Source organism: Monodelphis domestica, chromosome 1 (genome assembly GCF_027887165.1).
Source record: "Monodelphis domestica isolate mMonDom1 chromosome 1, mMonDom1.pri, whole genome shotgun sequence".
Lineage (NCBI taxonomy): Eukaryota > Metazoa > Chordata > Mammalia > Didelphimorphia > Didelphidae > Monodelphis > Monodelphis domestica.
In genome coordinates, this window is record NC_077227.1 from 255,238,914 (window position 1) to 255,266,390 (window position 27,477).

The 27,477-nt window shown below is 40.7% G+C and overlaps 1 protein-coding gene across 1 annotated transcript in view; it reads right to left on the reverse strand.

Moving 5' to 3' along the window:
- Positions 1–3,573: 3,573 nt before the first annotated feature.
- Positions 3,574–27,477, reverse strand: part of BATF (basic leucine zipper ATF-like transcription factor) — a 43,589-nt gene continuing 19,685 nt past the window's right edge. The window contains exon 3 of the mRNA XM_001367605.3: positions 3,574–4,482. Coding sequence (XP_001367642.2) covers positions 4,273–4,482 — 210 coding nt within the window. The 3' untranslated portion in view covers positions 3,574–4,272. The remainder of the gene's footprint in view (positions 4,483–27,477) is intronic.

Below are 27,477 nucleotides of genomic sequence, written 5' to 3' on the forward strand. Positions count from 1 at the left end.
GGTCTTGCTTTAATTTGCCATGATCTGGCTACATCTTGGGTTCAGTTCTGCACATCAGAGGAAAGACACTGAGAAGTAAAGAATGTTCAGTAGAGGTTCACTGAGTGTTAAAGGCTTTGACTTCTTGCCATGTGAGAACTGGTTGAAGGAACAGAACATGTTTAGACTGGAGAAAAGATTCTTGTGAGGTGGAAGAGTCAGGGAGGCAGGGTGAAGGGGAAGAGGGAGTTGGAGAGGGGGAGGAAATCATGATAGCTATCGAAGAACTTGAAAGTTTCTCTCCAGTAGAAGACATTCAACTTTTTCTATTTGGACCCCGAAGATAGAACTAGGAGGAATTGGTGGAAGTTGCAATGAAACGGATTTAGTCTTGATGTCAGGAAAAACCTAATGATTAAGTGCTCTCCAAAAGCAAAACAACTAGGCTGCCTTGGGAAATATCTGGTTGCCTGTAATGAGAGGTTTTCAAGGGAAGGGATGGACAGACACTTTGTGGATGTATAACCAGTCCTCTGGCAAGTTTTAGACTGGCCATCTTGCAAGAAAGCACAAGTCCTGAAAGACTCTGGTAATTGTATTTCTTCCCAGCATGGGAAGAGAAGAAGATAACATGAAATCAGGGTTGATGGGTGGAGTTTTCCTCCTACAAAGGATCTCTTGAGAGAGAGGAGAAAAAACACTCAGAGAAGAGGAAGATAATAGAGATTCCCCGCTACTTCAGGTGCAGGCTTTGGTGACATCCTAGTCTAGGGGACACAAGAAAGAGAAACAATAAAATGGGAAGACAAATATACCATCCAAGGCTTTTGTTTTGGTTTGGCTTTTTGGAAACCCTTACCTTCTGTCTTATAATTAAGACTAAGTAGCGGTTCCAAGGCAGAAGAGCAGTAAGGGCTGGGCAGTTGGGATTAAGTGACTTGCTCAAGGTCATACAGCTAGGGAGCCCTGGGTTTTTTCATTTCTGTAGCTTATTTAGTAGACTGGAGCCCTGAGGAAAAACGTTGGCCTTTCCACTTTTTACTTAACTTAACTTAACTTAACTTAAAAAAAAATGTGACTGGCACCATAAGTAGGCATATATCTACTTTTGTTTATTCATTTGTGTCTGACTCTTTGTGACCCCATCTGGGGTTTTCTTGATTTGCCATTTCCTTCTCCAGATCATTTTACAGAATTGAAAACTGAGGTAAACAGAGTTAAGTGACTTGCCCAGATGAGGCCAGATTTGAACTCAGGAAGATGAGTCTTCCTGACTCCAGGTCCAGTACGCTATCCTCTGTGCCATTCAGTTGCCCCACCTATTTCTTCTGTTAAAGGATGCTTCTGATGGATCTGATTGTATGTTTAATAAATAACTATGGTTGAAGAGAGGCAGCAAGATGATACAATGAAGAGAGTAGTAGATTCAGAGTCAGGAAGATATGAGTTTGAATCCAAGTTCAGAAACTTACTAGCTGTGTGACCCTGGGAAAATCACTTAATCCTATTTACCTAGCCTTTACTGATCTTCTGCCATAGAATCAATCCTTAGTATCAATTCTAAGACAAGTTTAAGTGTTAAAAATTTGAAAGACCTATATGAAATTATGAAAAGTGAAATGAGCAGAACAAGAGAACATTATACATACAACTACAGAAATAATGTTTGAAGAAAACTTGTAAATGTCCACCTCCAGAAAAAGAACTAATAAATAGTAACATGGAAGACATTGTTTAAATATACTTTTTGGAGGGTCAAATAATGCTTTCTCTTGTGTAGAGAGGGAATGGAGAGAGGGAGATATCTGGGAGTTTTAATGTAATCAACAAACTAATTTTTAAAAAGAAGTTTATATTCTATTGGAAGGTTGCCGGGAGCCATCAAAGACCATGATGTTTGACATGGTCCATGTGGAAACTGAGGACTGCAAAGCAGTTCCCTGGAAGGATGGAAACACCCACTGAGACCCTGCTAAGTGACTTTCCTTATTAACATCCCCTTATTATTGGAATTGCGATGATTATTATTCTTACATTGCCCCAGGAAAAATAGATGAGAGCAACATGTTTGTAGGGTTAATACAGATGTCCCACTCTGTCCCCGTAGGATATTACAAGGAGAGCCCATTTACAAAATTAAACCTAAGGGGTAAAATTAGGGGTTATTGACTGACTATATTATACCAGTGGTCACCAGGGATTAATTCAATCCCAATAAATTACTCAAGTCAGTTTGGGATTTTTATGGTGGTTTTAATTACAATAAAAGGGAGAAATTAAGAAGAAGAGAGAGAGGAAAGGGAAATTAGACTGCTCTGGCAAACCAGATAGAAGTTTAGAGGTCAAGGAAAGGAGGAATAAATCACCTCACCAAGGTAGCTCAGGGAAGATGCCTCACCTAACCCACACTACAGAGCTTTTCCCTGTCACCTCATCAGCAAGCCGCAAACGCCAAACTGCCAAGATGCCAAGCACACCAACACAAGCTCCCAAAGAGGAAAAAAGCCCAACATCTCCACCAGAGAGAGAAAACCAGTATGAGAGAGCCCAGAGAGAGGAAATGACGTGAAGTATATAGACCATTCTTTACATCACTTCCTGTGTCTCACATGTACCAATGGTAGCTTAAGCTTAACTTGGGGCAGCCCAGGGGGGTTTATCAGTAGTTTTTGATTTGTCACTTGCTAACACATGTCAATCATAGGCCATCCTTCTCAACACTTAATCCTTAAGTGGGGTATATACATTCCTGGTTGCTAGAATTTTAAAACTAAGCAAAATGGAGAAAATCTAAAATTCACATATATACCCACTTAGATAGGACCCTCTTTTTTAGGCACAAAGACTTCTGGCAAATCTGTGCTCTGACTTCCCTAACCTATATCTGGGTCATGTTGATTCTACCCTCTGATCCTGCACTTAGCAACAGTGTTTCATTGATTATCTCCCTAGGCTTCCTGTCTGTTGTTCGGTTCCATGGAAACATGTATGTTGAGAATGAAACTATGTGCCAAGTAGATGTGTGATCATGAGGGTATAAAATAAAGCCAGGTCTCAGCCAAGGCGGGGCAGTTTATCCTGTGAAACTTGTGCTGTGGGTTGAATGTGAAAGCTGTGTCACATCCATCATTTCACCAACACCGTCCAACCTCCAAGATCCCATCCCCTGTGGGAGGCTGGCCAACCCCACAGCAGAGAGAAAGGGGGAACAATCTGAATAAAAACAGATAAAAATACAATAAAGGGAAACTAACTTTGGGAGGGACACTATCAACTGAGGTGATCAGGCTAGGTGGCAGTAGATCAGAAGGGGGACAATGTAGTAACAAAGGAAGTCTTGGCAGATCCTGGAACTACAGTTGCCATTGATCATACCTCCAATGAAAGGTATGTCGGGCAAAACTAGAAGCTCTTGCACTCTATGTTTATACCCATCATTCATTCATGTGGTCTGTATACGGTGCCTTCAGGACTCCATTTCCTAACCCCATTCTCCACCTCCTTCTTTCTAGAGCTGGGACAGAATTCAGTGGGAGATGGATGAGTATGCTGTCACAAAAACAGTTTCTATTTCCTTCCTCAGAATTTGGTGTCTTTTTTAAAATTAAGTTTATTTATCTATTTAATTAATTAAGAATAGTTTTTCATGGTTACATGATTCATGGTCTTTCCCTCCCCTTCTCCCACCCCCTCCCTTAGCCAATGAGCAATTCCACTGGGTTTTACATGTGTCACTGATCAAGGCCTATTTCCATATTATTGATACTTGCACCAGGTTGTCCCCAGTCATATGCTCATCAACTCATGTTATCAAGCAGTTGTTTTTCTTCTGTGTTTCTGTTTCCTCAATTCTTTCTCTGAATGTGAATAGCATTCTTTTTCATAAGTTCCTCTGGATTGTTCTGGGTCATTACATTGCTTCTCGTAGAGAAGTCCATTACATTTGATTGTGCCACAGTGTATCAGTCTCTGTGTACAATGCTTTGCTGGTTCTGCTCCTCTCACTCTGCATCAATTCCTGGAATTCGTTCCAGTTCACATGGAATTCCTCCAGTTCATTATTCCTTTCATTACCATAAGATACCATAATTTGTTCAGATATTCTCCAATTGAAAGGCATGCCCTCATTTTCTAATTTTTTGCCACCATAAAGAGTGTGGCTATAAATATTTTTGTACAAGTCTTTTCCCTTACTTTGTGTCTTCTATGGACTCTCCCACTGGAAATCCTAGGGAGGAATCTCTCTGCAATTGAATGTCCAAGTCTCTAACATTCCTCCCCTGGTGGTTGAAATCATGGCTGGAATCGTGGGGAACTGACGTGGGGCTGGTGGAAGGCATGGGTACCATAGACCACTTCAGGGGGTGATGGGGATGTGGTAGCCAAGACAGAGCACAGTGGTTCATGGCTGCTCAGCACTGAGGTGAAATACTTCATTTCCTCCGTCAACTGCTTGATCTCTTTGCGGAGAGCTGCATTCTGTTTCTCCAAATCTTCACTCTCCTGTGGATTGAGAGGCCAGGACACAGAGTTAATTTACACTGTGCAGTATGGATAGAGGAAGATAATGGGGAAGTTGGGATGGTTGGGGCTGGGGAACAAAATTAGAAATCAATATGCAGAACCAGAGACTGTGTCATGGAATGGAAAATGCCATGGACCTGGAGTTGGGTTGAAATCAAGTATCTCTGATATGGGTTATATTTAACAGAAAAGCAAACTGATTCATCTCTCTGACCCTCAGTTGCCTAATCTGTAAAATGGGGATTGTAATGTTGGCCCAATTTATGCCACAGGGTTATTGTAATCAAAATGTGCTGAAAACCTTTCTGAAAAAAATATATTAAAAAAGTATTCTATAAATGTGAGTGCCCTCCCTCCCTCCCTTTCTCCCATCCTTTGCTCCTTTCTGTTCCCCTCTTTTATGTTTCCCTCCTCTCCTTCCCACTCCTTTCTCCCTCTCTCTTCTTTTCCATTCATCTCTGTCTCTGTCTCTGTCAAGTGTGTGTGTGTGTGTGTGTGTGTGTGTGTGTGTGTGTGTGTGTGTGTGGGCAGGGTTCAGAATCTAGTGTGTGAACCAAGATGACTGGTAAGATGCATATCCATTTGCCTGAAAATGTTTAGTGAGGGGCAGCTAGGTAGATCAGCAGGTCTAAAAATATGAGATCCTGGGTTCAAAATCTACCTCAGACATTTCCCAGCTATGCACCCCGGGCAAGTCACTTAACGTCCATTGCCTCATCCTTAATGTTCTTCAACCTTGGAACCAATACTTAGCATTTACTCTTAGTCAGAAGATAAGGGTTTTTTGGTGGTGGTGTTTTTTTTTAATGTTTAGTGTCTTTCTGTGTCTTTCTATTCTCTATCTATGTCATATCAGTGGAATTCAGTGGAAGAACCATTAAATTTGGAATAGAAAGACCTGGACCTTATTGTGATTTACTCTGTATATCTATATCTATGTCTATCTCTCTATCTGTGGAGAGAGAGAGAGAGAGAGAGAGAGAGAGAGAGAGAGAGACAGAGAGAGACAGAGAGAGACAGAGAGAGAGAGAGAGGGAGGGAGGGAGGGAATGAAGGAGAGGGAGACAGGGGAGGAGAGAGAGAGAGAAAGAGAGAGAGGGAAGGAGGGAGGGAGAGAGGGAAGGAGGGAGGGAGGGAGGTAGAGAGAGACAGGGAGGGAGAGGAAGAAAGAGAGAGAAAGGGAGAGGGAGAGTACTTCTTGTCTCTCCATTAGAATGAAAACTCCTAGGAATAAGGATTCTCTTTTTCTTTATAGTTTATCTGGAACTTGTTCCCCCTTCCCCTGAGATTACTTCTCATCTGTTTGGTATATCTCTTATGAGCATGCTCTCTGTCCCATTAGAATAGGAGCTTCTTAAGGGCAAGGACCCTGACCCCCCTTTGTATTTCTAACACTTTAGGACAGTTCTGGGCACACAGAAAGTAATGAATAAATGTTTGTCAACTGACTGATATAGTAGGTACTTCTAACTCTAAATATATGACACTTTGCGCCTTTTTTTTTAAACTTGGTCTTCTTTACCTTTTTTTTTTAACCCTTAATTTGGAATTGATGCTAAGTATTAGTTCCAAGGCAGAAGAGTAGTCAGGACTAGGCAATGGGGGTTAAGTGACTTGCCCAGGGTCACACAGCTGGGGAGTGTCTGAGGCCACATTTGAACCCAGGACCTCCCATCTCCAGGTCTGGTTCTCCATCCACTGAGCCAACTCACTGCTGAGCCTCCCCACCTTTTCTTTTATTTGGATTCAGATGAATAAAGTTATTTGATCAAGACTATGTTCAATTTCTTATTCTGTCCAAATACTAAAACATTTACATTCCATGAATGTTAAATATTTTTTAAAACTCCTCATATTTCACATCAATAATTATAATCCATTAAGAATTAGCATTTAATTAATAGTAATGATAATAGCTAACATTTATATATTACTTACTGAGTGCCAATCACTTTACAATTAATACCTCATTTGATTCCAATAACAACCTTGGGAGGTAGGTGCTATTATCATCCCCATCTTATAGATATCGAAATTGAGGCAAAAGCAGTTCAAGTGACTTGCATAGGGTCATACCACTAGTGCCTGAAACTGCATTTGAATCTTGATTTCAAGACAAGCATTCTCTTCAGTACTCCACTTATTTTTCTGAAAGTATTTCAGAAACACAATTCTCTCATGGAATTCAGGATATTTTCCATACGACTGGGGGGGGGGCTATTATGTTTACAATATAGCTTTTTAAAAAGACCCTTAGACTTATGAGAAAGAACGCTATCCACATTGCAAGAGTGAACTGTGAGAGTAGAAAGCCAGAAGAAAAACATATGACTTCTCACATGATATATGGGTATGTGATTTGAGTTTAGGCTTTAAAAAATTTATCTATTGCAAACATGAATAATATGGAAATAGGTATCAAGTAATAACATTTGTATAACCCAGTGGAATTGCTTCCACTTCCAAGTTCACAAAAGAGGGGAGGGAAAGAAAATAAATCATGGAAACATGGGAAAATATTTTTAAAACTTTAGAAATCAATTAATTAAAAAAAAAAAACCTTACCTTCCATCGTGGAATCAATACTGTGTATTGGTTCCAAGGCAGAAGAGCAGTAAGTGCTAAGCAATAGGGGTTAAGTGACTTGCCCAGGGTCACAAAGCTAGAAAGGGTCTGAGGCCAGTTTTGAACTTAGAACCTCCCATATCCAGACCTGGCTTTCAATCCATTGAGCCTTGTAGCAGTCCTCACTTAAATACAATTTTTAAAAAACGTCTGTAACTGTCCCTTGAGCATCTATGCTAATAGTAAAAATGCTTTGGGGGAATGATGAGCCTGTAATTTCATTGGTACAGATGAGAAAACCTACTTTATCAATACTGATCAGCACACATTTTGCAATTTTATAGACTAAAAGTTTCATTAAAAACCCTGAGAGATTGTTCTGCCCAGGATATGTAGACAGAATGTGTCAGGGGCAAGCTTTGAACCCTGGTTTTTCTAGTCTAAAGCAGATTCCCTACTTACTATGCCTACTATACCAAAATGCCTTCTCTGCATAACTTTTTTTAATTGAAAATTTTTATTTAATTAATGAATTTATACTATTTTCCCATGATTACAAGATTCATGTTCTTTCTCTTCCCTCCTCTCCCCCAAACCCCTCCATATCCAATGCGCAATTCCACTGGGTTTTACATGTGTCACTGATCAAGACCTATTTCCATATTATTGATATTTGCACTAGGATGATCATGTAGCGTCTATATCCCCAACCATATCCTCTCGACCCATGTGATCAAGCAGCTGTTTTTCTTCTGTGTTTCTACTCCCACAGTTCTTCCTCTGAATGTGGATAGTGTTCTTTCTCATAAATCCCTCAGAATTGCCTTGGATCATTTCTGCATAAATTTTTTATGTCTCAGAATTTATTTGGTCCAATTCTTTCCCTACATATGTCTGAGACAATTGATCTTTGTTGTCCCTCCCCCTCCTGTCTATATATCTGAAAACCTTCAGCAAAAAAATGAACTCACTTTCTTATAAAAATAACTGACATTAGGCATTTATGAAGTCCCTACTATGCACCAAAGCCTGCACCAAGTGCTGAGATAAAGTACTGACATGTGATGCTCTACCTAAGTTCTCTTCATCTGATGGGACCTTACAGCTCTGGGAGGCAAGTCGGGTAGATCTCATTAGCCCCATTTTGTGTATATGGCAAAGGACAGTCAAACGGGTCAGGTGACTTGCCCATGGTCAGAAGACTAACCCAGGGCTGAGCTGGAAGTCAAACGCTCAGATTCCAAATTTAGCCATCCTTTGACCACCACCACCAGTACCTTCCAGCAGTTTTAATAATCGGGGAGTTCTTGCTTATAATGAAACTATTCCCAAGTCCTCATTTTCTCTTCTGGGGCTAAGTAAAATAAATCCAATCCTTCCATTTGCCAAGCCTTCAGAGACATGGAGTACCACTGTTGTGGTTGCTTCACCCTCCTGATTACCTTCTTTTAGATCAGAGCCCTTTTTGAGCCATGGACCCCTTTGGCAGGCTGGTGAACCCTATCAATCTCTCCTCAGAATGATGCTTTAAAATGTATAAAATAGTCTCACAAAGTAAACCATTTATATTGTTTTAGCTGTGTCTACCCTTCGTGACTCTATTTGAGGTTTTCTTGGCCAAGATACTGGAGCAGTTTGCCCTTTCTCTCTCTGGCTCATTTTACAAGTGGGGAAACTGAGGCAATCTCAGTAAAGTGACTTGCCCAGGGTCACATAGCTAGTAAGTGTCTGAGGTGAGATTTGAACTTAGAAAGATAAATCTTCCTGACTTCAGGCCCAGCACTCTATCCACTTTGCCACCTTATTTTTAAAAAAAGTCCCTGTACCCTAAGTTAAGAACATCTTTTAGATGTTCTTTTAGATGCTCTGGTGTGTAAATATTCTTCCTAATTGGGTCCTCAGAACTGAACCCAGATAGGTATATGTGTTTATATGCATATATGTATGTGGGTATTTATATTAAATATGGCTACATATGTATCTATATAAAAATAATAGCAATGGTTAACATTTTTAGAGCACTTCAAAGGTTTGTAAAGCATTTTCCAAATATTATGTCATCCTCATAAAAATCCTGGGATACAGTTACCATTATTCCATTTCATAGATGAGGAAGCTGAGGCAGACCAAGGTTAAGTGACTTGTTCAGGATCACACAGCTATTAAATATCTAAGGCAGAAACTGAAATCAGATCTTCTTGACTCCCATTTAATTCAACAAACATTAATTAAGGGGTTAGCTGAGTGGCTAAGTGGCTAGAGACGGGAGGTCTTGTTTTGGGGTTCAAATCTAGCCTCAGACACTTCCTAGCTGTGTGACCCTGGGCAAGTCAATTAACTCCCATTGCCTAGCCCTTTCCTCTTTTCTTCTGTGGAATCAATACATAGTATTTATTCTAAGATAGAAGGTAAGGGTTTAAAAAAATCAGCAACATTAATTAAGCATATTATTTATGTGCCTCATTTACCATGTTCCAGGAACTCTGCCGAGTGCCAAGTATACAAATAAGAAAAAAGAACATGCTCCCTATCCTCAAGGAACTTACAGTCTAATGGGGAAAGACCACATAAAAGAGGAAGCTGGGAGTGAGAGATCAGGGAGTTGGTTTTCATGAAGTCTGTCTCTTGGGTCACCTAATATGGACATAACTTGGGATACAATTTGAAAGTGAGGGGTTGGGCAGCTAGGTGACTCAGTGGATGGAGAGCCAAGCCTGGAGAGGGGAGCTCCTGGGTTCAAATCTGGCCTCAGACATTTCCTAGCTGTGTGACCCTGGGCAATTCACATAACCTCCATTGCCTAGCCTTTATTGTTCTTCTTCCTTGAAACCAATATTTAGTATTTTGGTCTAGACAGAAGGTAAGAATTTTAAAAAGAAAAGAAAAAGAAAGTGAGGGGAAACCAATATTTATCCAAGTCCTATTTCTCCAAAGTCTAAATCAGATACCACCTCCTCTATAAAGCCTTCTGCGACCCTCAGAGAGATTTCTCTCCTTTAGTGTTTCATCTTATTTTGTCCAAACTTCTCCTTCCTCCTTAGGCATGATCCCATCCAACACAGTTGTGTTTATTTTCTCTCTTTTCCTCAGCTCTATCTTAGCCTATAAACCTTTTGAAAGGAGAGTAGAGAATCAACATGTAATGAATTTGTACTCTTTGCCCACCTATCAAGTGGTAGTAAGGGTGGTGACTCAGAAGTCTTTTGAGCTTGGCCAAAAGAAGACAGGCTGACATTTTAAAATTGCCACAAATAATCCCCAAAGGGGGGAGTCCAGAAACCCATCCAGTCATTTACACAATTCTGATTTTGTTCATGACAACAAAACTTAACCAAAGTTTATCTTTTCATACAGTACCAGTAGACCTTTCAAGGACTTTTATTTTATTTTATTTTTAAACTCTTTTTTTCTGTTTTAGAATCAATACTGAGCAGTTTTCTCAGGTGAAAGAGCAGTATGAGTTAGGCAATTGGGGTTAAATGACTTGTCCAGGGTCACACAGTGGGAAGTGTCTTAGTCCAGATTTGAACCCAGGACCTCCTGCCTCTGCGCCTGGTTCTCTATGTAATGAGTCACCCAGCTGCTCCAAGACTATTAATTTAGACTGACAAATGAGTGAAATTGTAGAATTCACTTCAATATACATTATTGAGTTTTCTTGTTTTTTCACTCACAAATAGCACCGCTTCACAGTAGTTAGTCAGTAAGCATTGATTAAATTCTTACTATGTACCTGATATTGTACTATGCCCTTGGAATACAAAGACAAGAGCAAAACAGTCCCTTCCATCAGGGAACTTAAATTCTAATGGCACAGAGCACACATAACTTATATATATATAATGTACCCAACAAAAGACAGCTAGGTGGCAAAATGGAAAAAAGTGCTGAACCTGGGGTTAGGAGGGCTCATCTTCATGAGTTCAAATCTGACTTTGGATACTTCCTTGCTGGGTGACCTTGGGCAAGTCACTTAACCCCATTGACCTCAGTTTCCTCGTCTGTCAAATGAACTGGAGAAGGAAATGTCAAACCACTTCAGTATCCTTGCCAAGAAAACTCCAAATGGAGTTATGAAGAGTCAGATACAACTGAGGCAACTCCAGAACAATACACATGAAATGTGTATGAAATGGAAAAAGAAGGGCAGTGATAGTGATGCCTAAGGAAGAGGAATCAGGAAATGCTTCGTGTAGAAAGTGGCTTTGAACTGAGTCTTGAAGGAAACCAATGATTCCACAAAGTGGAAGCCATGAATGAGTATATTAGAGGGGTGGAGGATAGCCACAGCAAAGACACAGAGATGGGATGGAGGATAGCCATGACAAAGACAGGGAGGAGACTGGATCACAAAGAGTATGGCGAGGGAGGACCAGTGAAGAAGGCAGGAAAGGTAGGAAGGGATCAAGTTGGAAAAGTTTTAAATGCCAGAATTTATATTGGATCTCAAGGCAGGAGAGAATTTGTTGAGCAAGGAAGCGATCAGATCAGACCTACATTTTCAGAAAGTTACTTTGGCAGCTGGCTACTGTGTGCAAGATGGACTGCAGAAGGGAGAGATCAAACCAGACATTATTGCAGTATTTTCAGGAAAGAGGTGATGCGGACCTGAACAAGGGTGGGAGCTGTGTGAGTGGAGAGGAGAGGGTGTATTTGAGAGATATGAGAGAGAAGCAATAAGATTTGCTGACCAATAGTATATGTGGGGTAAGTGAGACAATAGTAGAAGTAAACGATAACACCGAGATTTCAGTTCTGGGTGACGAGGAGGGTGGTGGGGACCCTGAGAGTAACAGAAAAGTTTGGAAGATGGGGGGGGGGCTTGAGGGGAAAGTTCCATTTTTGAAATGTTGAGTTTCTGGTATATCCAGTTTGAAATGTCTAGTAGGCAGTTGGCAATGCAAGACTGGGGCTCAAGAGAGAGATTAGGGCTGGATCAACAGGTCTGAGAGTCATCCTATTCAGAGGAGTGTGTGAAATCATCAAGTAAGAGAGAAAAGAGTATTGGACCCAAGGTAGAGTTTTGTGATACATTCATGGTGTGATATAGATGATGAATCAGTAAAAGAGAATGAGAAGGAATAGCTAAAGAGGTAGGAGGAAAAGCAGGGGAGAGCATCTGGGAGGGAATGATCAACACTGTAAAAGGTTACAGAGGGATAAAGGGGAATATGAACAGAAGGGGCTGGATGGCTCAGTGGATTGAGAGCCAGCCCTAGAGTCTGGCCTCAGACAATTCCCAGCTGTGTGCCCCTGGGCAAGTCACTTAACCCCCATTGCTTAGCCCTTACCACTCTTCTGCCTTAGAACCAATACATACTATTGATTCTAAGGCTGAAGATAAGTATTTAAAAAAAAAAAGAACAGAAAAGATTTGGCAATTAAAAGCTCGAACATTCACCACCTAAGGAATGCTGAAACATCAGACAATTGTTCATTATTTCTACATGCAAATGAAAAAAAATCAATCAATTAAATTTTTTTTAAGTTCATGGGGAGGCAGTTAGGTGGCTTAGTGAATTGAGAGCCAGGCCCAGATATGGGAGGTCCTGGGTTCAAATCTGCCTCAGACACTTCCCAGCTATGTGACCCTGGGCAAGTCACTTGACCCCCATTGCTTAGCTTTTACTGCTCTCTTCTGCCTTGGAACCAATACATAGTATTAATTCTAAGATGGAAGGGAAAGGCTATTTGTTTTTTAAGTTCATCTGTGACTCTAAAGAGAGCTATTTTAGATGAGTGATGAGCCAGATTGGAGGGAGTTAATAAGAGAGTATGAGAGGGCAGCTAAGTATCTCACTGGATAGAAAGTCAGACCCGGAGGCCCTGGATTTACATATGGCCATAGACACTTCCTAGCTGTGTGACTCTGGGCAAGTTACTTAACCCCAGTTGCCTATCCCTTACCACTATTCCACCATGGAATTGATGCCTGGTATTGCTTCTAAGACAGAAGGTAACTGTTTAAAAAGAGAGAAAGCACGTGTCAGGGTTAGTAGGAAGTAGACGTAAATGACTTTTTTCAGGTATTTGATTGAGAAGAGGAGAGAGAGAGGAAGGGGATAGGAGGATCTTGGGAGAATTTTTTAATTCTGTGTTTGGGTCTGTGTTTGTAGGTGGTAAAGAAGAAACCACTATATAGGGAAAGACCAAAGATTAGAAAGAGAGAAAGAATACAATAGAGAAGAGCAATTTGCTTAGGAATCTAAGAGGAGATGAGGTCAAAGATAGAAGAATTTTTTAAAAGATTACAAGTAACAGTGTTGGCTTTGGTGAGGAGAAAGCTCAGCTCTTCATCAGACTTCAGGGAGGGAAGCAATTGTGAAGGATAATGCCAAGGTTTTGGAAAATGATCATGAGGAGATGTAGATGAAGACAAGGGGAAAAGAAGGAATTCTCAGTTGATATTCTAGACCAGCGATGGTGAACCTTTTAGTGACTCTATGCCATGCCTGCCCCCCTCCCAAAGACCATGTGCCATGCCCCATCCCCCATGAGTGCCAGGCATGCTCCACCACCCACCCTTACCCCACACAGGAGAGGGAAAAAGTATTCCCATTGGGCAGAGGGGCAGACGATGTAAAAAAATGTCTGGCATATGTGCCATAGGTTCGTCATCACTGGCCAAGACTAATTGGTTTTTGTTTTGTTTTGTTAAGGCATGAGGCAAGGCTCTCTGCTACAATGGTGAGGAAAGCATATATTGTTGTAGGCTGGATGAGAGAAGAAAAAGTTTGGAACAATTTCTCTGGGGAATAGTGACATAATGAATTAGGAAGTAATAGGAAAATTGTCTTGATGTAGCAAAGGTCCTTTGGATATGGGATAAGATAATTTTGTAGCAGAGCTACAAGACTTCCTCTAAGTCTCTTCAGCAGCACCCAAGTAAAATCAAAGGCAGTGGATGCTGAGAGTAACATTGATTTGAAATTCAGAACTAGTTGAGTGGTAACTGGACAGGGTTGGAAGGGAATCAAGTTACACTAGAGTAAAGTTGAACTGATTGACTAAGGAGTTGAGATAAAGGAGGGGTGATAGCCTGGCAGTAGAAAATGAGATAGGAGGCAGGTAGGTGGCTCAGTGGACTGAGAGCCAGGCCTAGAGATAAGAAGTCTTGGGTTCAAATCTGGCCTTAGACACTTTCAGGATGTGTCTTGCCCCTGGGCAAGTTACAAACACTTTGTTGCCCAGCCCTTACCACTCTTCTACCTTGGAACCAAAACATAGTATTGATTCTTAAACATAAGGTAAAGTTTTAAAAAGAAAATGAGATGGACAGATTACAGATCACAAATAATATGAAGAATAGGATTGGGAGGAGTAAGCCATAGAAAGTAATGGAATAATAGATTGTTTCAGGTGATGTTTTTAAACCTTTACTTTCTGTCTTAGAATCAATAGTAAGTAATGATTCCAAGGCAGAAAAGCAGTCAGAGCTAGGCAATGGAGGCTAAGTGACTTGCTCAGGATCACACAGCTAGGAAGGGTCTGAGGTCACATTTGATCCTAGGACTTCCTGCCTCCAGACCTGGCTTTTTCTCCATTGAGCCACCCAGCTGCCCCCAGTTAATGAATATTTGAAGTTCTTGACAAAGGAAGTGGAACACTTTAGGTGAGGACAAAATCAAGTTCTAGGCATCTTTGGAGGGTAGCTGAGGGGGAGTGGAGGAATAGGTAGGTCACAGCAGCTGAGCAGGTTGAGGAATTGGGAAGTAGGGTTATTTGAAGGAATGTCAATATGTATGTTTGAGTCCCTTAGTCTGAGGCAAAAGTTGGGGAGAAAATGAATACTATGACTCAGGCAGTAAACTGAGAAAAGAAGGATATTGTATTGTGGGTTGGTAGATAACAGCTGCCAGAATCTGGATTCATGGCAAATTTGATTGGAATGAGCCTTAAGAGATCATTGGACCAAAGGCTCATAATTATAAAAATTGATGTTGATAGAAGGAAACCCTGAACACAGCCAATGGGAATGGGAAGGAGTATTCAAACTACTAGTCTGGGACCAAAAACTTAAGGAACAGGTGAGAAGAGGCAATTGATACTGGAAAGAAAAGCTTGAGAGATAGTGTCACCTAAGCAAAGCCAGATATCAGTGAAAAAAAACAAAGGAGTGCAGAGAGAGATAAACTATAATAAAGAGATGTTACAATGGAAGGAGTGGGCAGATGACCACTTATTTCTCAAATGTTCATCAAATCAACTGATGATCAACATTTATGGGGGGCAGCTAGGTGGCTCAGTGGATAGAGAGCCAGGTCCAGAGGTACTTCCTAGCTGTGTGACCCTGGGCAAGTCACTTAAACCCTGTTGCCTAGCCCTTACCACTCTTCTGCATTGGAATACATACAATACATAGTACTGATTCTTTTTTTTTTAACCCCTTACCTTCTATCCTAGAATCAATTCTAAGTATTGGTTCTAAGGCAGAAGAGTGGTAAGGGCTAGGCAATGGGGGTGGGGGGTGGGATGTGGCTTGCCCAGGGTCACAAAGCTAGGAAATATCTGAGGCTAGATTTGAACCCAGGACCTCTCATTTCTAGGCTTGCCTCTCAAACAACTGAGCTCAGACCCTTCCTAGCTGCCTCTCATAGTACTGATTCCAATATGGAAGGTAAGGGAAAACCCCAACAACAACAAGCATCAATTAGTTACTATTTGCCAGATATTGGCAATACAAAGATAAAGATTAAGTAGTCCTTGCCCTCAAAGATCTTATATTCTACAAGCAAAAACAATATACACATGAATTAAGTATAATCAGAACCACAAGTCCAGTTGTAGAAGACTTTCTTCATGGATTAAAATGGGTTGCTCATCAAGCATATACATGTAAATTAAAAACACAAGGTAATTGGGTAGGGGAGGCAGCTGGGGAGATTAGAAGGCATTTGAGTTGACATTTCAAGGCAACTAGGAATTCTCAAGGGCATAAGTGGGGAAGAAGCCTGGGGAAAAACCTATGCAAAGAGATGTATGAGGAACAGCAAGAGGGGATCTGGTAGGATAGAGAAATATCAGGGATGTGGAAGAAGCAGCCCAGGTCCATCCACTCACTCCTGGAGAACCTACTCAGAATGCAGGATGGAGGATGGATGAGGTCAGGAGGACTGGCTCCCTAAGTGAAGGAACTCACCAGAGTTAGCTATTTACCCAAATGTTTGAGTTAGGGCATCCCCATTTTACGGAAAGCCCTACAAAAGATAAACAGGACACTGGACTGGGGGTTGTTTGTGAGAAGGGAACTGGGGACCAGGAGTCGTGGCCTTCCCCTTCCTCTAGCCCTTTTCCTCGCCCCCTCTAAGAGTTTCCACCAGTGGCAACATTTACTGTAAATTCTATGCACTGAAGGGCCTGGGCAAACCCCTACGGCTGATGGGAGGGGCCTTGAGGTAGGAGGGCAGCTTGGGGAAGAACATGGCAGGTCTAACATTCTCTCAGTCACTGGGGGCTGGCCCAGCTTTCGGGAAGTGACACTCAGTCTGTCCTCTCTGGGGCTCCAGGCTCCAATATCAACTTTCTCCTGGGTCTCCTCAGTAAACAGATTAACTGGCCTTCAACAGCCCAAGGGGTGGGGTGGGGAGCCCGATAACTGACGGTTTTTAACCAGAAAACCACCTGTGACAGGAAATCTGTCATTACCTTGGAAATGGAAGACTTGCTGCTTCCTGCTGGGGGCCCCAGAGAAACCAACCCCACCAACCTGCCATGGCCAACACTGGGGCCAGCAGCCAGACGGGCATTCAAAAGAGAAAAGGGTCAGGTTTCACATTAAAAGGGAAATGAAGCAACCCAGAGGGCAATTATTCTCCTTATCCCTACTACTGTCACTGTTCAGAGAGCTTCCCACATTTCTCCCAGACCTCAGGCGTCCAGGGTTGGGCTCTCCCATTGCTAGAGTGCTGTCCCCTCTCGTTCCCTGTATTCTTCCATCCAAGCTCCCTGTCCCCACGCGGCCAGAAGCAATTCAGAGCAACTACTGGAAACGCTATTCAGGAACTTTATTCTGTATCGGATGGATGTGAGTGCCGTCTTAGACACGGGTGAAATTCCTACATTTTATTGCGTCATGTGACTCTTCAGGAGCAAGAGAACAAGTTTATTTAGCTTTGCACCTGTCTGGGGTCCCAGCACTTGGGTTTTACAAAGAGAGGAAGATGCGAATAAAAGGGAGCTCAGTTTGAAGTCAGAAGATCCGGGACCATTTACTTGTCGGTAGGACCTTGGAATGGGGGCTTTTAAGAGGCATGGCCGAGCCAGCATTCTACTGGACTTAAGTCTTCCCAAGTTCAAATCTGGCCTTGGACACTTCCTAACTGGATGACCCTGGACAGGTTGCTTAACTCTGGTTGCGTCATCCATCAAATGAGGTGGAGAAGAAAATGGCAAAATACTCCAGTATCTTTGCCAAGAAAACTCTGAATGTGAGTCAGACATGACAGACAACTAAGATAAAGGCAGGGGGCAATTGTGGGGAAAGTAACACACACACACACACACACACACACACACACACACACACACACAGAGAGAGAGAGACAGAGAGAGAGAGACAGAGAGAGAGACAGAGAGAAGAGAGAGACGGGAAGCCCTAACAAGATAGGGTTATTTGCTGCTTTGTATACAGAGAAATGAAGGAGAAAGGCAGCTCAGAATAAGGATTAAACATAAACCAGTGGACAGGAAAAAGCTTAGGTCAAGTTAATTGATTATCATGAAATTGTGCCTGTAACTTTGTGGGTAGATTATTCCCTGAAATCTCCTTCTCTGATTGTAAAACAAACAAATAAACAAACAAAAACATAGGTTGTACAGTGTGTGCGGTTTCTCCCTGTTTACCCTATTAACCCGAATATAATATGACCCTGAATATAGTGTGGTCCCAGTATTTTGAAGGGTACCTCAGAAAGAGGAAATGCTCATTTTTCCTTTTAAATTACAACTTTCTCTTAACTCATGAATAATGTAGGCACTTTATATTTGAAGTTTTTTTCAAGGTCCTGAAAACAAGTTAAAGAAGTTTTCATGCCAACACTTTTATTAAATATGTGTTACTTTTATAGATACTTGTGAGAAACTATCTTCTGATATTTAATCGTATTCTCCTTCCTATTCTATTTCCTCATCTCCCAAAGTGGAAACATCATTCAAGTCATTGCCGATACCCTTTTCTTCCCACAAAACACCATCTGCACTCCTATTGATACTGTTTGAGATACAACATTTTTTCAAATCCAAGCACAATGGACTCATTGGAGATTTTGTCCCAAGAAGTTTGGTCCAGTTCCCTAATACAGTGACTGACAGTTTCTTTTTTTTTTTTCCTGCATGGAGTAAATTCATGGTCTCTGGCCAACATCCACTCATTATATTCTTTCCTCAAATGATCTTTGAATGGCTTATTAATGACTACATCCAATACTTGTATTGTGATGTCATTTCTTCAGGAATAACAACTACCAGATCCATGCATATGTCAGCAATTCTCTTCTTCACATTTTCAGTCAGGTGACCCTCGAGTATTCCTCTCTGACATAGTAAGGCACCCAGACACCTACTTCAGACCACATTCAACCAAACTAATACAAGTTCTTCATTCATCCATCATACTTTTCCTGCATAATGTTTTATGCCTTAAAATTACATAGGGAGTCAGTTTTCACCCATCAGTTGTGGCTGCAAGCATCATGGTCTTTCTAGTTTTCTCATTTTCAATAGTTTTAATCAATACCAATTTGGCACCTTTAGTATTAACATCTGATGGAATATCAAAACGAACTGGCATTTGGTCAGCATTTCTCATCTGCCCCAGGAGATAGCAGTCCTTTTTAAATATGCTGAGGTGAACAATACACAACTTAGAGTTTCAAAGCTGAAAATGCTCAAATATAGTGCTAATGTGACTTTCAAAGGTACATATTGGAGAAAAAAATCGCACTATATTTAGGTTAATATGGTAATTAGAGGAGGGCTAATGTCAAAGAAGTGAAAGGGGAAAGATCATGAATTCCTAGAAAACCCCTTTTGGAAGAAGAAATCCCCTGACAGCAAGGTGGTGTCGTGAATTGATCTCTAGGCTGAAGTCAAAACATTGTTTTTGAGATATTTCAGTGATATCCAACTCTTTGTGACCCCATTTAAGGTTTTCTTGGCAAAGATACTAGAGTAGTTTGCAATTTTCTTCTCCAGATAATTTTACAGATGAGGGAACTGAGGCAAAAACAGTTAAGTGACTTGCCTGAGGTCACACAGCTATGAAGTGTCTGAGGCCAGATTTAAACCCAGGAAGATGAGTCTTCTTGACATCTGGCCCATATCTCTATTCACTACATGACCTAGCACCTAACTCATATGAGGAAGATCTGAGTTCAAATCCAGTATTACTAGCTGTGTGACCCTAGGCAAGTCATTTGACTTATTTGTCTCAGTTTCCTCATCTGTGAAATGGGGATAATAAATAATAAGCATCTATTTCTCAGGTTTGGTATAAGGATCAGATGAAATAATAATTGTAATTACTTGATAAATGTTAGCTATTATTATAATTGTGGAATATCAATCACAGATCTAAATCTGTAAGGTCCTTAGAAGTCAGCTGGTCCAAATGCTTTCTTTTATAGTTGAGGAAACTAAGTGAGATGATTTGCCCAAGGTCATTCAGGTAGCAAGTGACAGAGTTGGAACTGAAAACTAGATTTGTACTTCCTATGCCACTGTGCTTCCCTTGCTTCAGAGTATTTGAGCTGTGTCTTGAAAGGTTGAAAGGAATCAGAGAGATGATCCTAGATGGAAAAGACATTCTAAGTAGAAGAAATGTCACTAATAAGGGTACAGAGAATGTTCAGCTGAAGTAAATTACTTCCTATTCTCTAGAATATAGAAGGAGATATCATTTAGAAGGTGGAGTCCAATTATGGAAATCCTTGAATGCCAGATGAAAGAATTTGTATTCATTTGATGAATACTGGGGAGCCCATGGGGAAAAAATTTTAAACCCTTACTTTTTATCTTAGAAGCAATACTAAATATTTGTTCCAAGGCAGAAGAGTGGTAAGGGCTAGGCAATGGGGGTTAAGTGACTTGCACAGGTCATGTAACTTGGAAGTATCTGAGGTCAGATTTGAACCAAAGACCTTCTGTCTCCAGATGTGGCTCTCTATTCATGAAGCCACTAACTGCCTTCCAAACCCCATGGACGATTTTTAAAAGATGGAAGCAACCAGTCCAAGATAATTGATTCTGGCATTTGGTAGATCTGAAACCAGATATAGTACAGTGTTATTTTTCATAACACAACTGTCTCCCCTAAGAGTCTGGACTCTTTACTTATCATTGTTGATCATTAGTGCCAGAGTTAATGACTAAACTGACCTAGCACCACAGTTTCTCTCCAGAGGAAGAGTGGGGCTTCACCTTTGACATCTCCTCTTTGATAAATCTTTTATGTCAGGAAGTTCCCAGCTTGGTCACTGTAATTTTCCAGCAACTGGTATCAGGTTGGTTTTCTAATCTGTAAAGTTAAGACTAGAGAATCTCTAAGATCCATTCTAAAAAATTCCAGGGCTCCCCCCATAAGATTTGAAGATGACTTTCCTTAAGCCATATAATATTTGATCATAATTCTTATATGAAGTTTGGATCCTGACACCTTTGGCTCTTATCTCTTCTTTTTTCCCCTCTCCTTATACAAATATAAAGGTCAGTTAACATAATTTCACATGCATGATGAGATGTGTGTATATGTGTGTGTGTGTGTGTGTGTGTGTGTGTGTGTGAGAGAGAGATCACCTAACACAACTCCTACAACCAGCAATAAGCAATTTAGGACTATGGAAACAAAGTAGGGAATTCCCACCGTTGACGGGTGTATAGTAGGGGTCATCCAAAGAACTTCTGAGTGATAGGGAATTCCCCCCTTCTACTCCCCCATCAGGGGATCCAGCATTTCCTAGACCCACTGTAATTTAGTTGACCTCTCACCCTCTAAAGTCTCAGCCCTCTCTTCTTCCTCCTTTAGCCTTGGATAACTACTTGGATTTCTAATCCCAGTTGTAAATAAACTGAAAGTACCTTTTCATAAAGATGTGAATTAAACCATTTATCTAAAAATCTCTATTCCTTCTTACCCCATAACTTGTCCAAAGGGAAGAGGAAAACAACAAATATATTCAATTTCAATAACCAATTTGTTAAATGTCTAGTATAGGGGGGCAGTTAGGTGGCTCAGGAAATAGAAAGGCAGGCCTGAAGTTGGTTCTGGGTTCAAATCTGGCCTCCAATATTTCCTACCTGTATGATTCTGAGCAAGTCACTTGACTCCCATTGCCTAGCCTTTACTGCTCTCCTGCCTTGGAACCAATACACAGTATTGATTCTAAGATGGAGAGTAAAAGTTTTAAAAAAAGAGGCTCAATATGAATAAAATATTCTGCAATGCACCAGGAAGAGACACAAATTTTAAATATGACCCCATCTTGACTTTCAGGATGCTCATAGTCTAGTAGAGGAATGGTTTATACAAAGCAATATGACTCTTGAATGAAACATTTTTCATTCATCTGTTGTTTTGGAAGAGAACCAATATACAATTATACAGTTGCATAAAGCAGTCAAAGGCTCCAGTCTTTTTTCCAATCACTGAGGTCCAATGGCAAGACAAAAGTCAGGATGACTGGTGATGACCTCGGATGTGGTGGATGACTTTGACATCTTTGATGTTTGACCAAGTTCTAGGTGCTGCACAGTGCTTGCTTCAGCCAACTTCATGGCCTTTGGAACAAATTGTTCTCATCCCCTATTCTTCTGAAAGGACCAGCACCTCTGGAATGAGGGCTCACCAAGCTCTTTTCAGGGGTGCTCATCTATCTTTGGCATCCACTTTTCATTCAACTCTTACTAGTGGCTCCAAGAAACCATAGCATGAACCGTGGGCACTGTCCTGCCCGGCCCATTAAACCATCTTTGCTAATGGGCTAAACCAGGTTGAGGGTTACTGGCAGACCTCAAACCTATTTATGAGTTAGGGACATTTCTCCTCCAAGTATGTGGGGATAATGAAACATAAATGGATTATGGAAGTGGAATAGGTTGTCTGGGAATGGAGGAAGTGATAAAGGGGAGGGCAGTAAAGGGTGTCCTCTCCCTTGCTGGAGGTCAGTAAAGGTCAGATGACCACTTGTTAGCTGTGTTGGACAATCTCGTTCAGGTATGGACTCAGTGGTCTGTAAGATACCTTCCCAATCTGAAATACAGCGATTCTGAGATAAGTGCTTAAAAGCAGTACCAATCAAATGCTATGGATGTTGCAAAGAATGGCAAAGAACACCTCCTCGCTGGGCAGAATCAGTTCTATGGAAGACATAACATTTAACTTGAGCTTTAGAACATGGATGGGTGGTATTTGAACAGATGGGTTTGGGGTTGGGAATTTATTGTTTGTTATTTAGTCATTTCAGACATATCTAACTCTTCATGACCCCATTTGATGTTTTTTTGGCAAAGATACTGAAGTGGTTCACCATTTCCTTCTCTAGCACATTTTATAGATGAGAAAACTGAGGCAAACAGTGTTAAGTGACTTGTGCAGGGTCACTCAGATAATAAGCATCTCAGGTTAGATTTGAACTCAAGAAGAAGAGTTTTCCTGACTCCAAATCTGGCACACTATCCATTGTGCCTCCTATTTACTCAGTGGAATGAGAATAGGGTTGAGGAAATTTCAAGTGTAGTGAATGTGTAAATAGAGATATGGAGGTGGGATATGTCCAGAGAACAGTCCAGAATTCAGTTTGGGTGGAACATAACACATGTGGAGGGGAGTAATGAAATCAGGACAAAACTTTTCTTATTTTCTCAACAACTACACTCTGTTTACCTTCCCAGACACCTAAAAGTAAGGGCTCCCAAAACATGTAAATCTGAGAGGTCATATCACTCTTTGTGAAGACAAAGGATCATAGTTTTGGAATGGGAAGCTTGGAGTTGCAATAGCTTGTAATAGCTTTCTAGTTGGGCTCCTCAAGTTTCTTCTGACTCTGATCCATCCTCAGAGTTTATAAGGATAACAATGATCCTCCACTCAGTTGCCTGTACGGTTTTCCTGAAGAACAAATCTGACCATGTCACTCTTTCACTCAACAAAATTCAGTGACTCCCTATTATCTATAGGACCAACTGTAAATACTTCTGTTCAATATTTAAATGGCTCCAATCTACCTTTCATTTCTCCTTTTTTTTTCTTTCCTCTCCTCAAACTTTCCATTCCAGGGAAACTGGACATCTTATTATTCCTCACCTGACACCCCATTTCCAATCTCCATGCACAAGTTGTCCCCTTACCTAGAATATAGTTCCCACTCACCTCAATCTCTAGGTATTTCTAGTTTCCTTCAAGGATCACTTGCGTGGGGTCTTTTCTGATTGATTCAGCTGCTAATGCCTCTCCCAAATTATATTAATACATGTTACCTATATCTTTTATTGAAATAGATATGCTTATATATTACATACTACATATACTTAAGTAGCCTTCTTTACTGAAAGAGTTGATAAATGCCTTCAAGAAGAGACAGAAATAATATTCTGCTCCAAGAACCATTTGGCTGTGTGATTGCTCCTAGAAAAGATAGCATCCTGATGGAGAAGAAATTTCCCAAGAGGTTAAGAGTGCACAAGAGATTAAAGGGATGGCCAAGGGCCTCAGAGTACACTGTTGTAACAGTGAATGCCCAGTCTCCCCCATTCTGAAACACTTCCAAAGGCCACTTGCAATAGATGCTTCCACTTTTCTCTTTTCTCTCTCTTCTTAACCCCTTCTAATTTGGCTTCTGATCTTATCATTCCACTGAAATTGCTTCCTCCAAAGTTACTAATAATCTCTTAGTTGTCAAATCTGATGGCTTTTTCTTAGTTCCCATTCTCCTTGACTCCTCAGCAACCTTTGACTCTGTTGATCACCCTCTCCATCTTGATACTGTCTTCTCTTTAGGTTTTTGAGATATCAGATATCACTCTCTCCAAGTTCTCCTCCTACTTATCTGGCTGTTCCTTCTCTGCTCCCTTTGCTGGATCCACATCCATGCTTTCTAACCACAGGTGTCTTAGGGGTTCTCTCCTGGGTCCTATTATCTTTTCCTACCAGACTGTTTCACTTGGAAATCTCATCAGCTCCCAGGAATTTAGTTATAATCTCTATATTATGATTTTCAATTCTACATATCTTGACTCAAACCCTCTGCTAACATCCAATTTCACATCTCCAACTACCTTTCACACATCTCTATCTAAATGTCTGCTAGATATCTTGAACTTTAGGTGTCCCAAACAAAACTTGTTATTTCTCCTAATAAGCCTTCCAGCCCCCACCTACTCTATTACTGTGGGGCACAACACCATCTTCCTAGTCCCTTAGATTTATGACTTAGGAATAATCCTAGATTCCTCAATACCTCTCACCTTCTAGATCCAATCTATAGCCAAACTCTGTTGATTTTGCCTTTGCAGCATCTCTTGAATATGCCCCCTTCTCTCTTCAAACAATGACTGTCATGACTGGTCCAGGCCCTCATCACTTCATGCCCGTTCTATTGTAATGGCTTGATGGTGGATCTCCCTCCCTCGAATCTCTCTGCACTCCAGGAGCAATACAAAATGCTTTGTTTAGCATTTAGAATCTTTCATGACCTTTTAATTTGCTACCTGTCTAATCTTCTTAAATCTTACTCTCCAGCATATACCCATCAATCTGGTGACACTGGCCTCCTGGCTGCTCTGTAAGCAACACACTCCATCTGTCGGTTCCAAAGCATTTTCTCCATCTGTCCCCCATACCTGGAACACTCTTCCTCTTCTTTTCCAGCTACTGACCAGCCTGGCTTCTTTTAAGACCCAATTAAAATCTCATTCTTTACTGGAAACTTTCCCCAATGCCACTTAATCCTAGTGCCTTCAACAGTTATATTATTTCCATGACCCATCTGGGGTTTTCTTGGCAAAAGTATGGGAGTGGTTTGCCATTTACTTCTCCAGCTCATTTGACAGATGAGGAAACTGAGGTGAACAGGGTTAAGTGACTGGCCCAGTATCACCTATCTAGTAAGTATTTGAAGTCATATTTGAACTCATGAAGATGAGTCTTCTGGATTCTAGGCTTTGCATTCTATCCACTATCCCACCTAGTATTGAACAAATACTGATTTATTGAGAGGTTGATTGATTAATCCCCTTCCCCATCATGCTTATTGCTGCAGTCACTGCCTCAGTAGAGAGTAGGATGATGAGATAGACCTATAGCTAAATTGGGGCCACCTACAGTTGTTCTTGTTTTCCAAGAATGACAACAGCAAAATTCTCCCCTTACTCTTTCCCTGCCAGGAGAACCTGTGTCTTTCCAAGTTTATCCCCACTTCTTTAAAATCCATATTGTATTTCTGAACAAAGCTTATATAAACATAAAACTGTACTTAATCTAATTCTTTACTCCTCTGGCTATAGCTCCTCTATGCACCAAGCTCCTCTGGCTCACTATTGCCTTCAAGATCAAATATGTTTGACTTTTAAAGGTTTGACTTTTAAAGGTTTTCCAAACTTGGCTCCTTTCTACCTTTTCTCTTCTTCTTTGAATCCTTTTCTTTTGTCTTCGAATTGATACTTAGAGTTGATTAAGACACCATCAGATAGAAATGTTTTTAAAAAGGCAAAAGAATAGTAAAGGGTGGTTAAGTGATTTGTCTAGGGTAACAGCTAAGAAATAGCAGAGGTCAAATTTGAACCCAAGACCACTGGCACTCTTTTCACTGTGCTATCTAGATGTCCCACCCATTCTACCTTTTCAGTCTTAATAGACCTTCTTTCCCTCTAAGACACTGAACTTTTCACAAAAGACATGCTATCTCCTGCCAGAGAAGTGATGGAATTATGACGCAGAATGAGACATCTATTTCTGGATGTGGCCAGTGGTGGGTAAAATTTACTTCAGCAATCTATGTGTATTTGTTATGAAGATTTTGTCTTTCATTTTTTTGTACTTGTCCGATGGTGGGGGGTTGGGGGGGTGGGGGGGAGGCAGCATGAAGGAGAGACAATACATTCTTGTATTAATTGGTTTTCAAAAACAAAATAAAAAAGCTTGTTAGTTAATTGATCTAGTCCAACCCATTAATTGATCCTGTTCTAATGCATACCAGGAGTTAAGTGATTTGCCCAAGGTCACACAAGTAGTAAATAACAGGAATGAGTCTCAAACCAAGGTCTTTTGTCCAAATTCAGTGGTTTCCACTGGAAAAACAAAACAAAACAAAACAAAACAAACAACAACCAAAAAACCCAACTGCTACATAATATCAGACAATGGAATTTTTCTAAGCCTCACATCTCTCCAAGAGCACTCTAGGCTAATGTCATGGAAATAAAGTCCACTGAATTATGTTTTTCTTTGTTTCTTATTTTTTTAATTACTTAAAAAAACCCATTATCTTCTTTCTGAGAATCAGTACTATATATTGGTTCCAAGGCAAAAAGAAGAAATATATGGACTAGGCAGTAGGGGTTAAGTGACTTGCCCAAGGTGACACAGCTAGGAAATTTCTGAGGCTATATTTGAACCCAGGACTTCCCTTCTCTGGGCCTAGCTCTCAATCCACTGAGCCACATGTTTGTTTGTTTTTTAAATCTTTATCTTCTGCCTTAGAACCAATAATGTGTATTGGTTCTAAGGCAGAAGAGTGGAAAGGGCTAGGCAATGGGGGTTAAGTGACTTACCCAGAGTCACACTGCTAGGAAGTTTCTGAGGCCAAATTTGAACCCAGGACCTCCCATGCCTAGGCTCTCAATCCACTGACCTCCCCAGCTGCCCCTGAATTATGTTTTTAACTAAAAACCTGATATCTCTGAAAAAAAATCTTGGTCTACATTTTAAAAAACCTAAATTCCTAGGACTATTGTGTCTTCTTCTCCATTTAAGCTCAGTGTCAGGCCATAGAGATAATAACTTAACTTTGATATCAAGGTCAGGAATCTTAAATCTCTTGAAACCTATTTCTTGGCTCCTTGGGGTGTGCTTTTACTGGACCCAAACCAGGAGGCTTATCAATAATAGAGCCAACTGTATGCAGTTGAAAAGCTTGAGTAAATAATTGCAGTAGGAAATGAAAAAAAAATCTTTGGAGCATTTACTTAAGTTTAAATGTGACTTATTTCTTGGCTGGGATTAGAATAGCTGTGTAAATGCTAGAATGGCATGTCAGCAATTTATGAGTCCAGCTGATGGACTTCAAAAGCCTATAAGATAGTATATTTGCTAAATAAGCAGATTTTTTTCTTGGCTTTTTTAAAAGAGGAAGGATAACATTTAAAAATAATTCCATCTCTAAAAGTGCACATAGACAGCTGTGAAAATAAGCTGCTTCC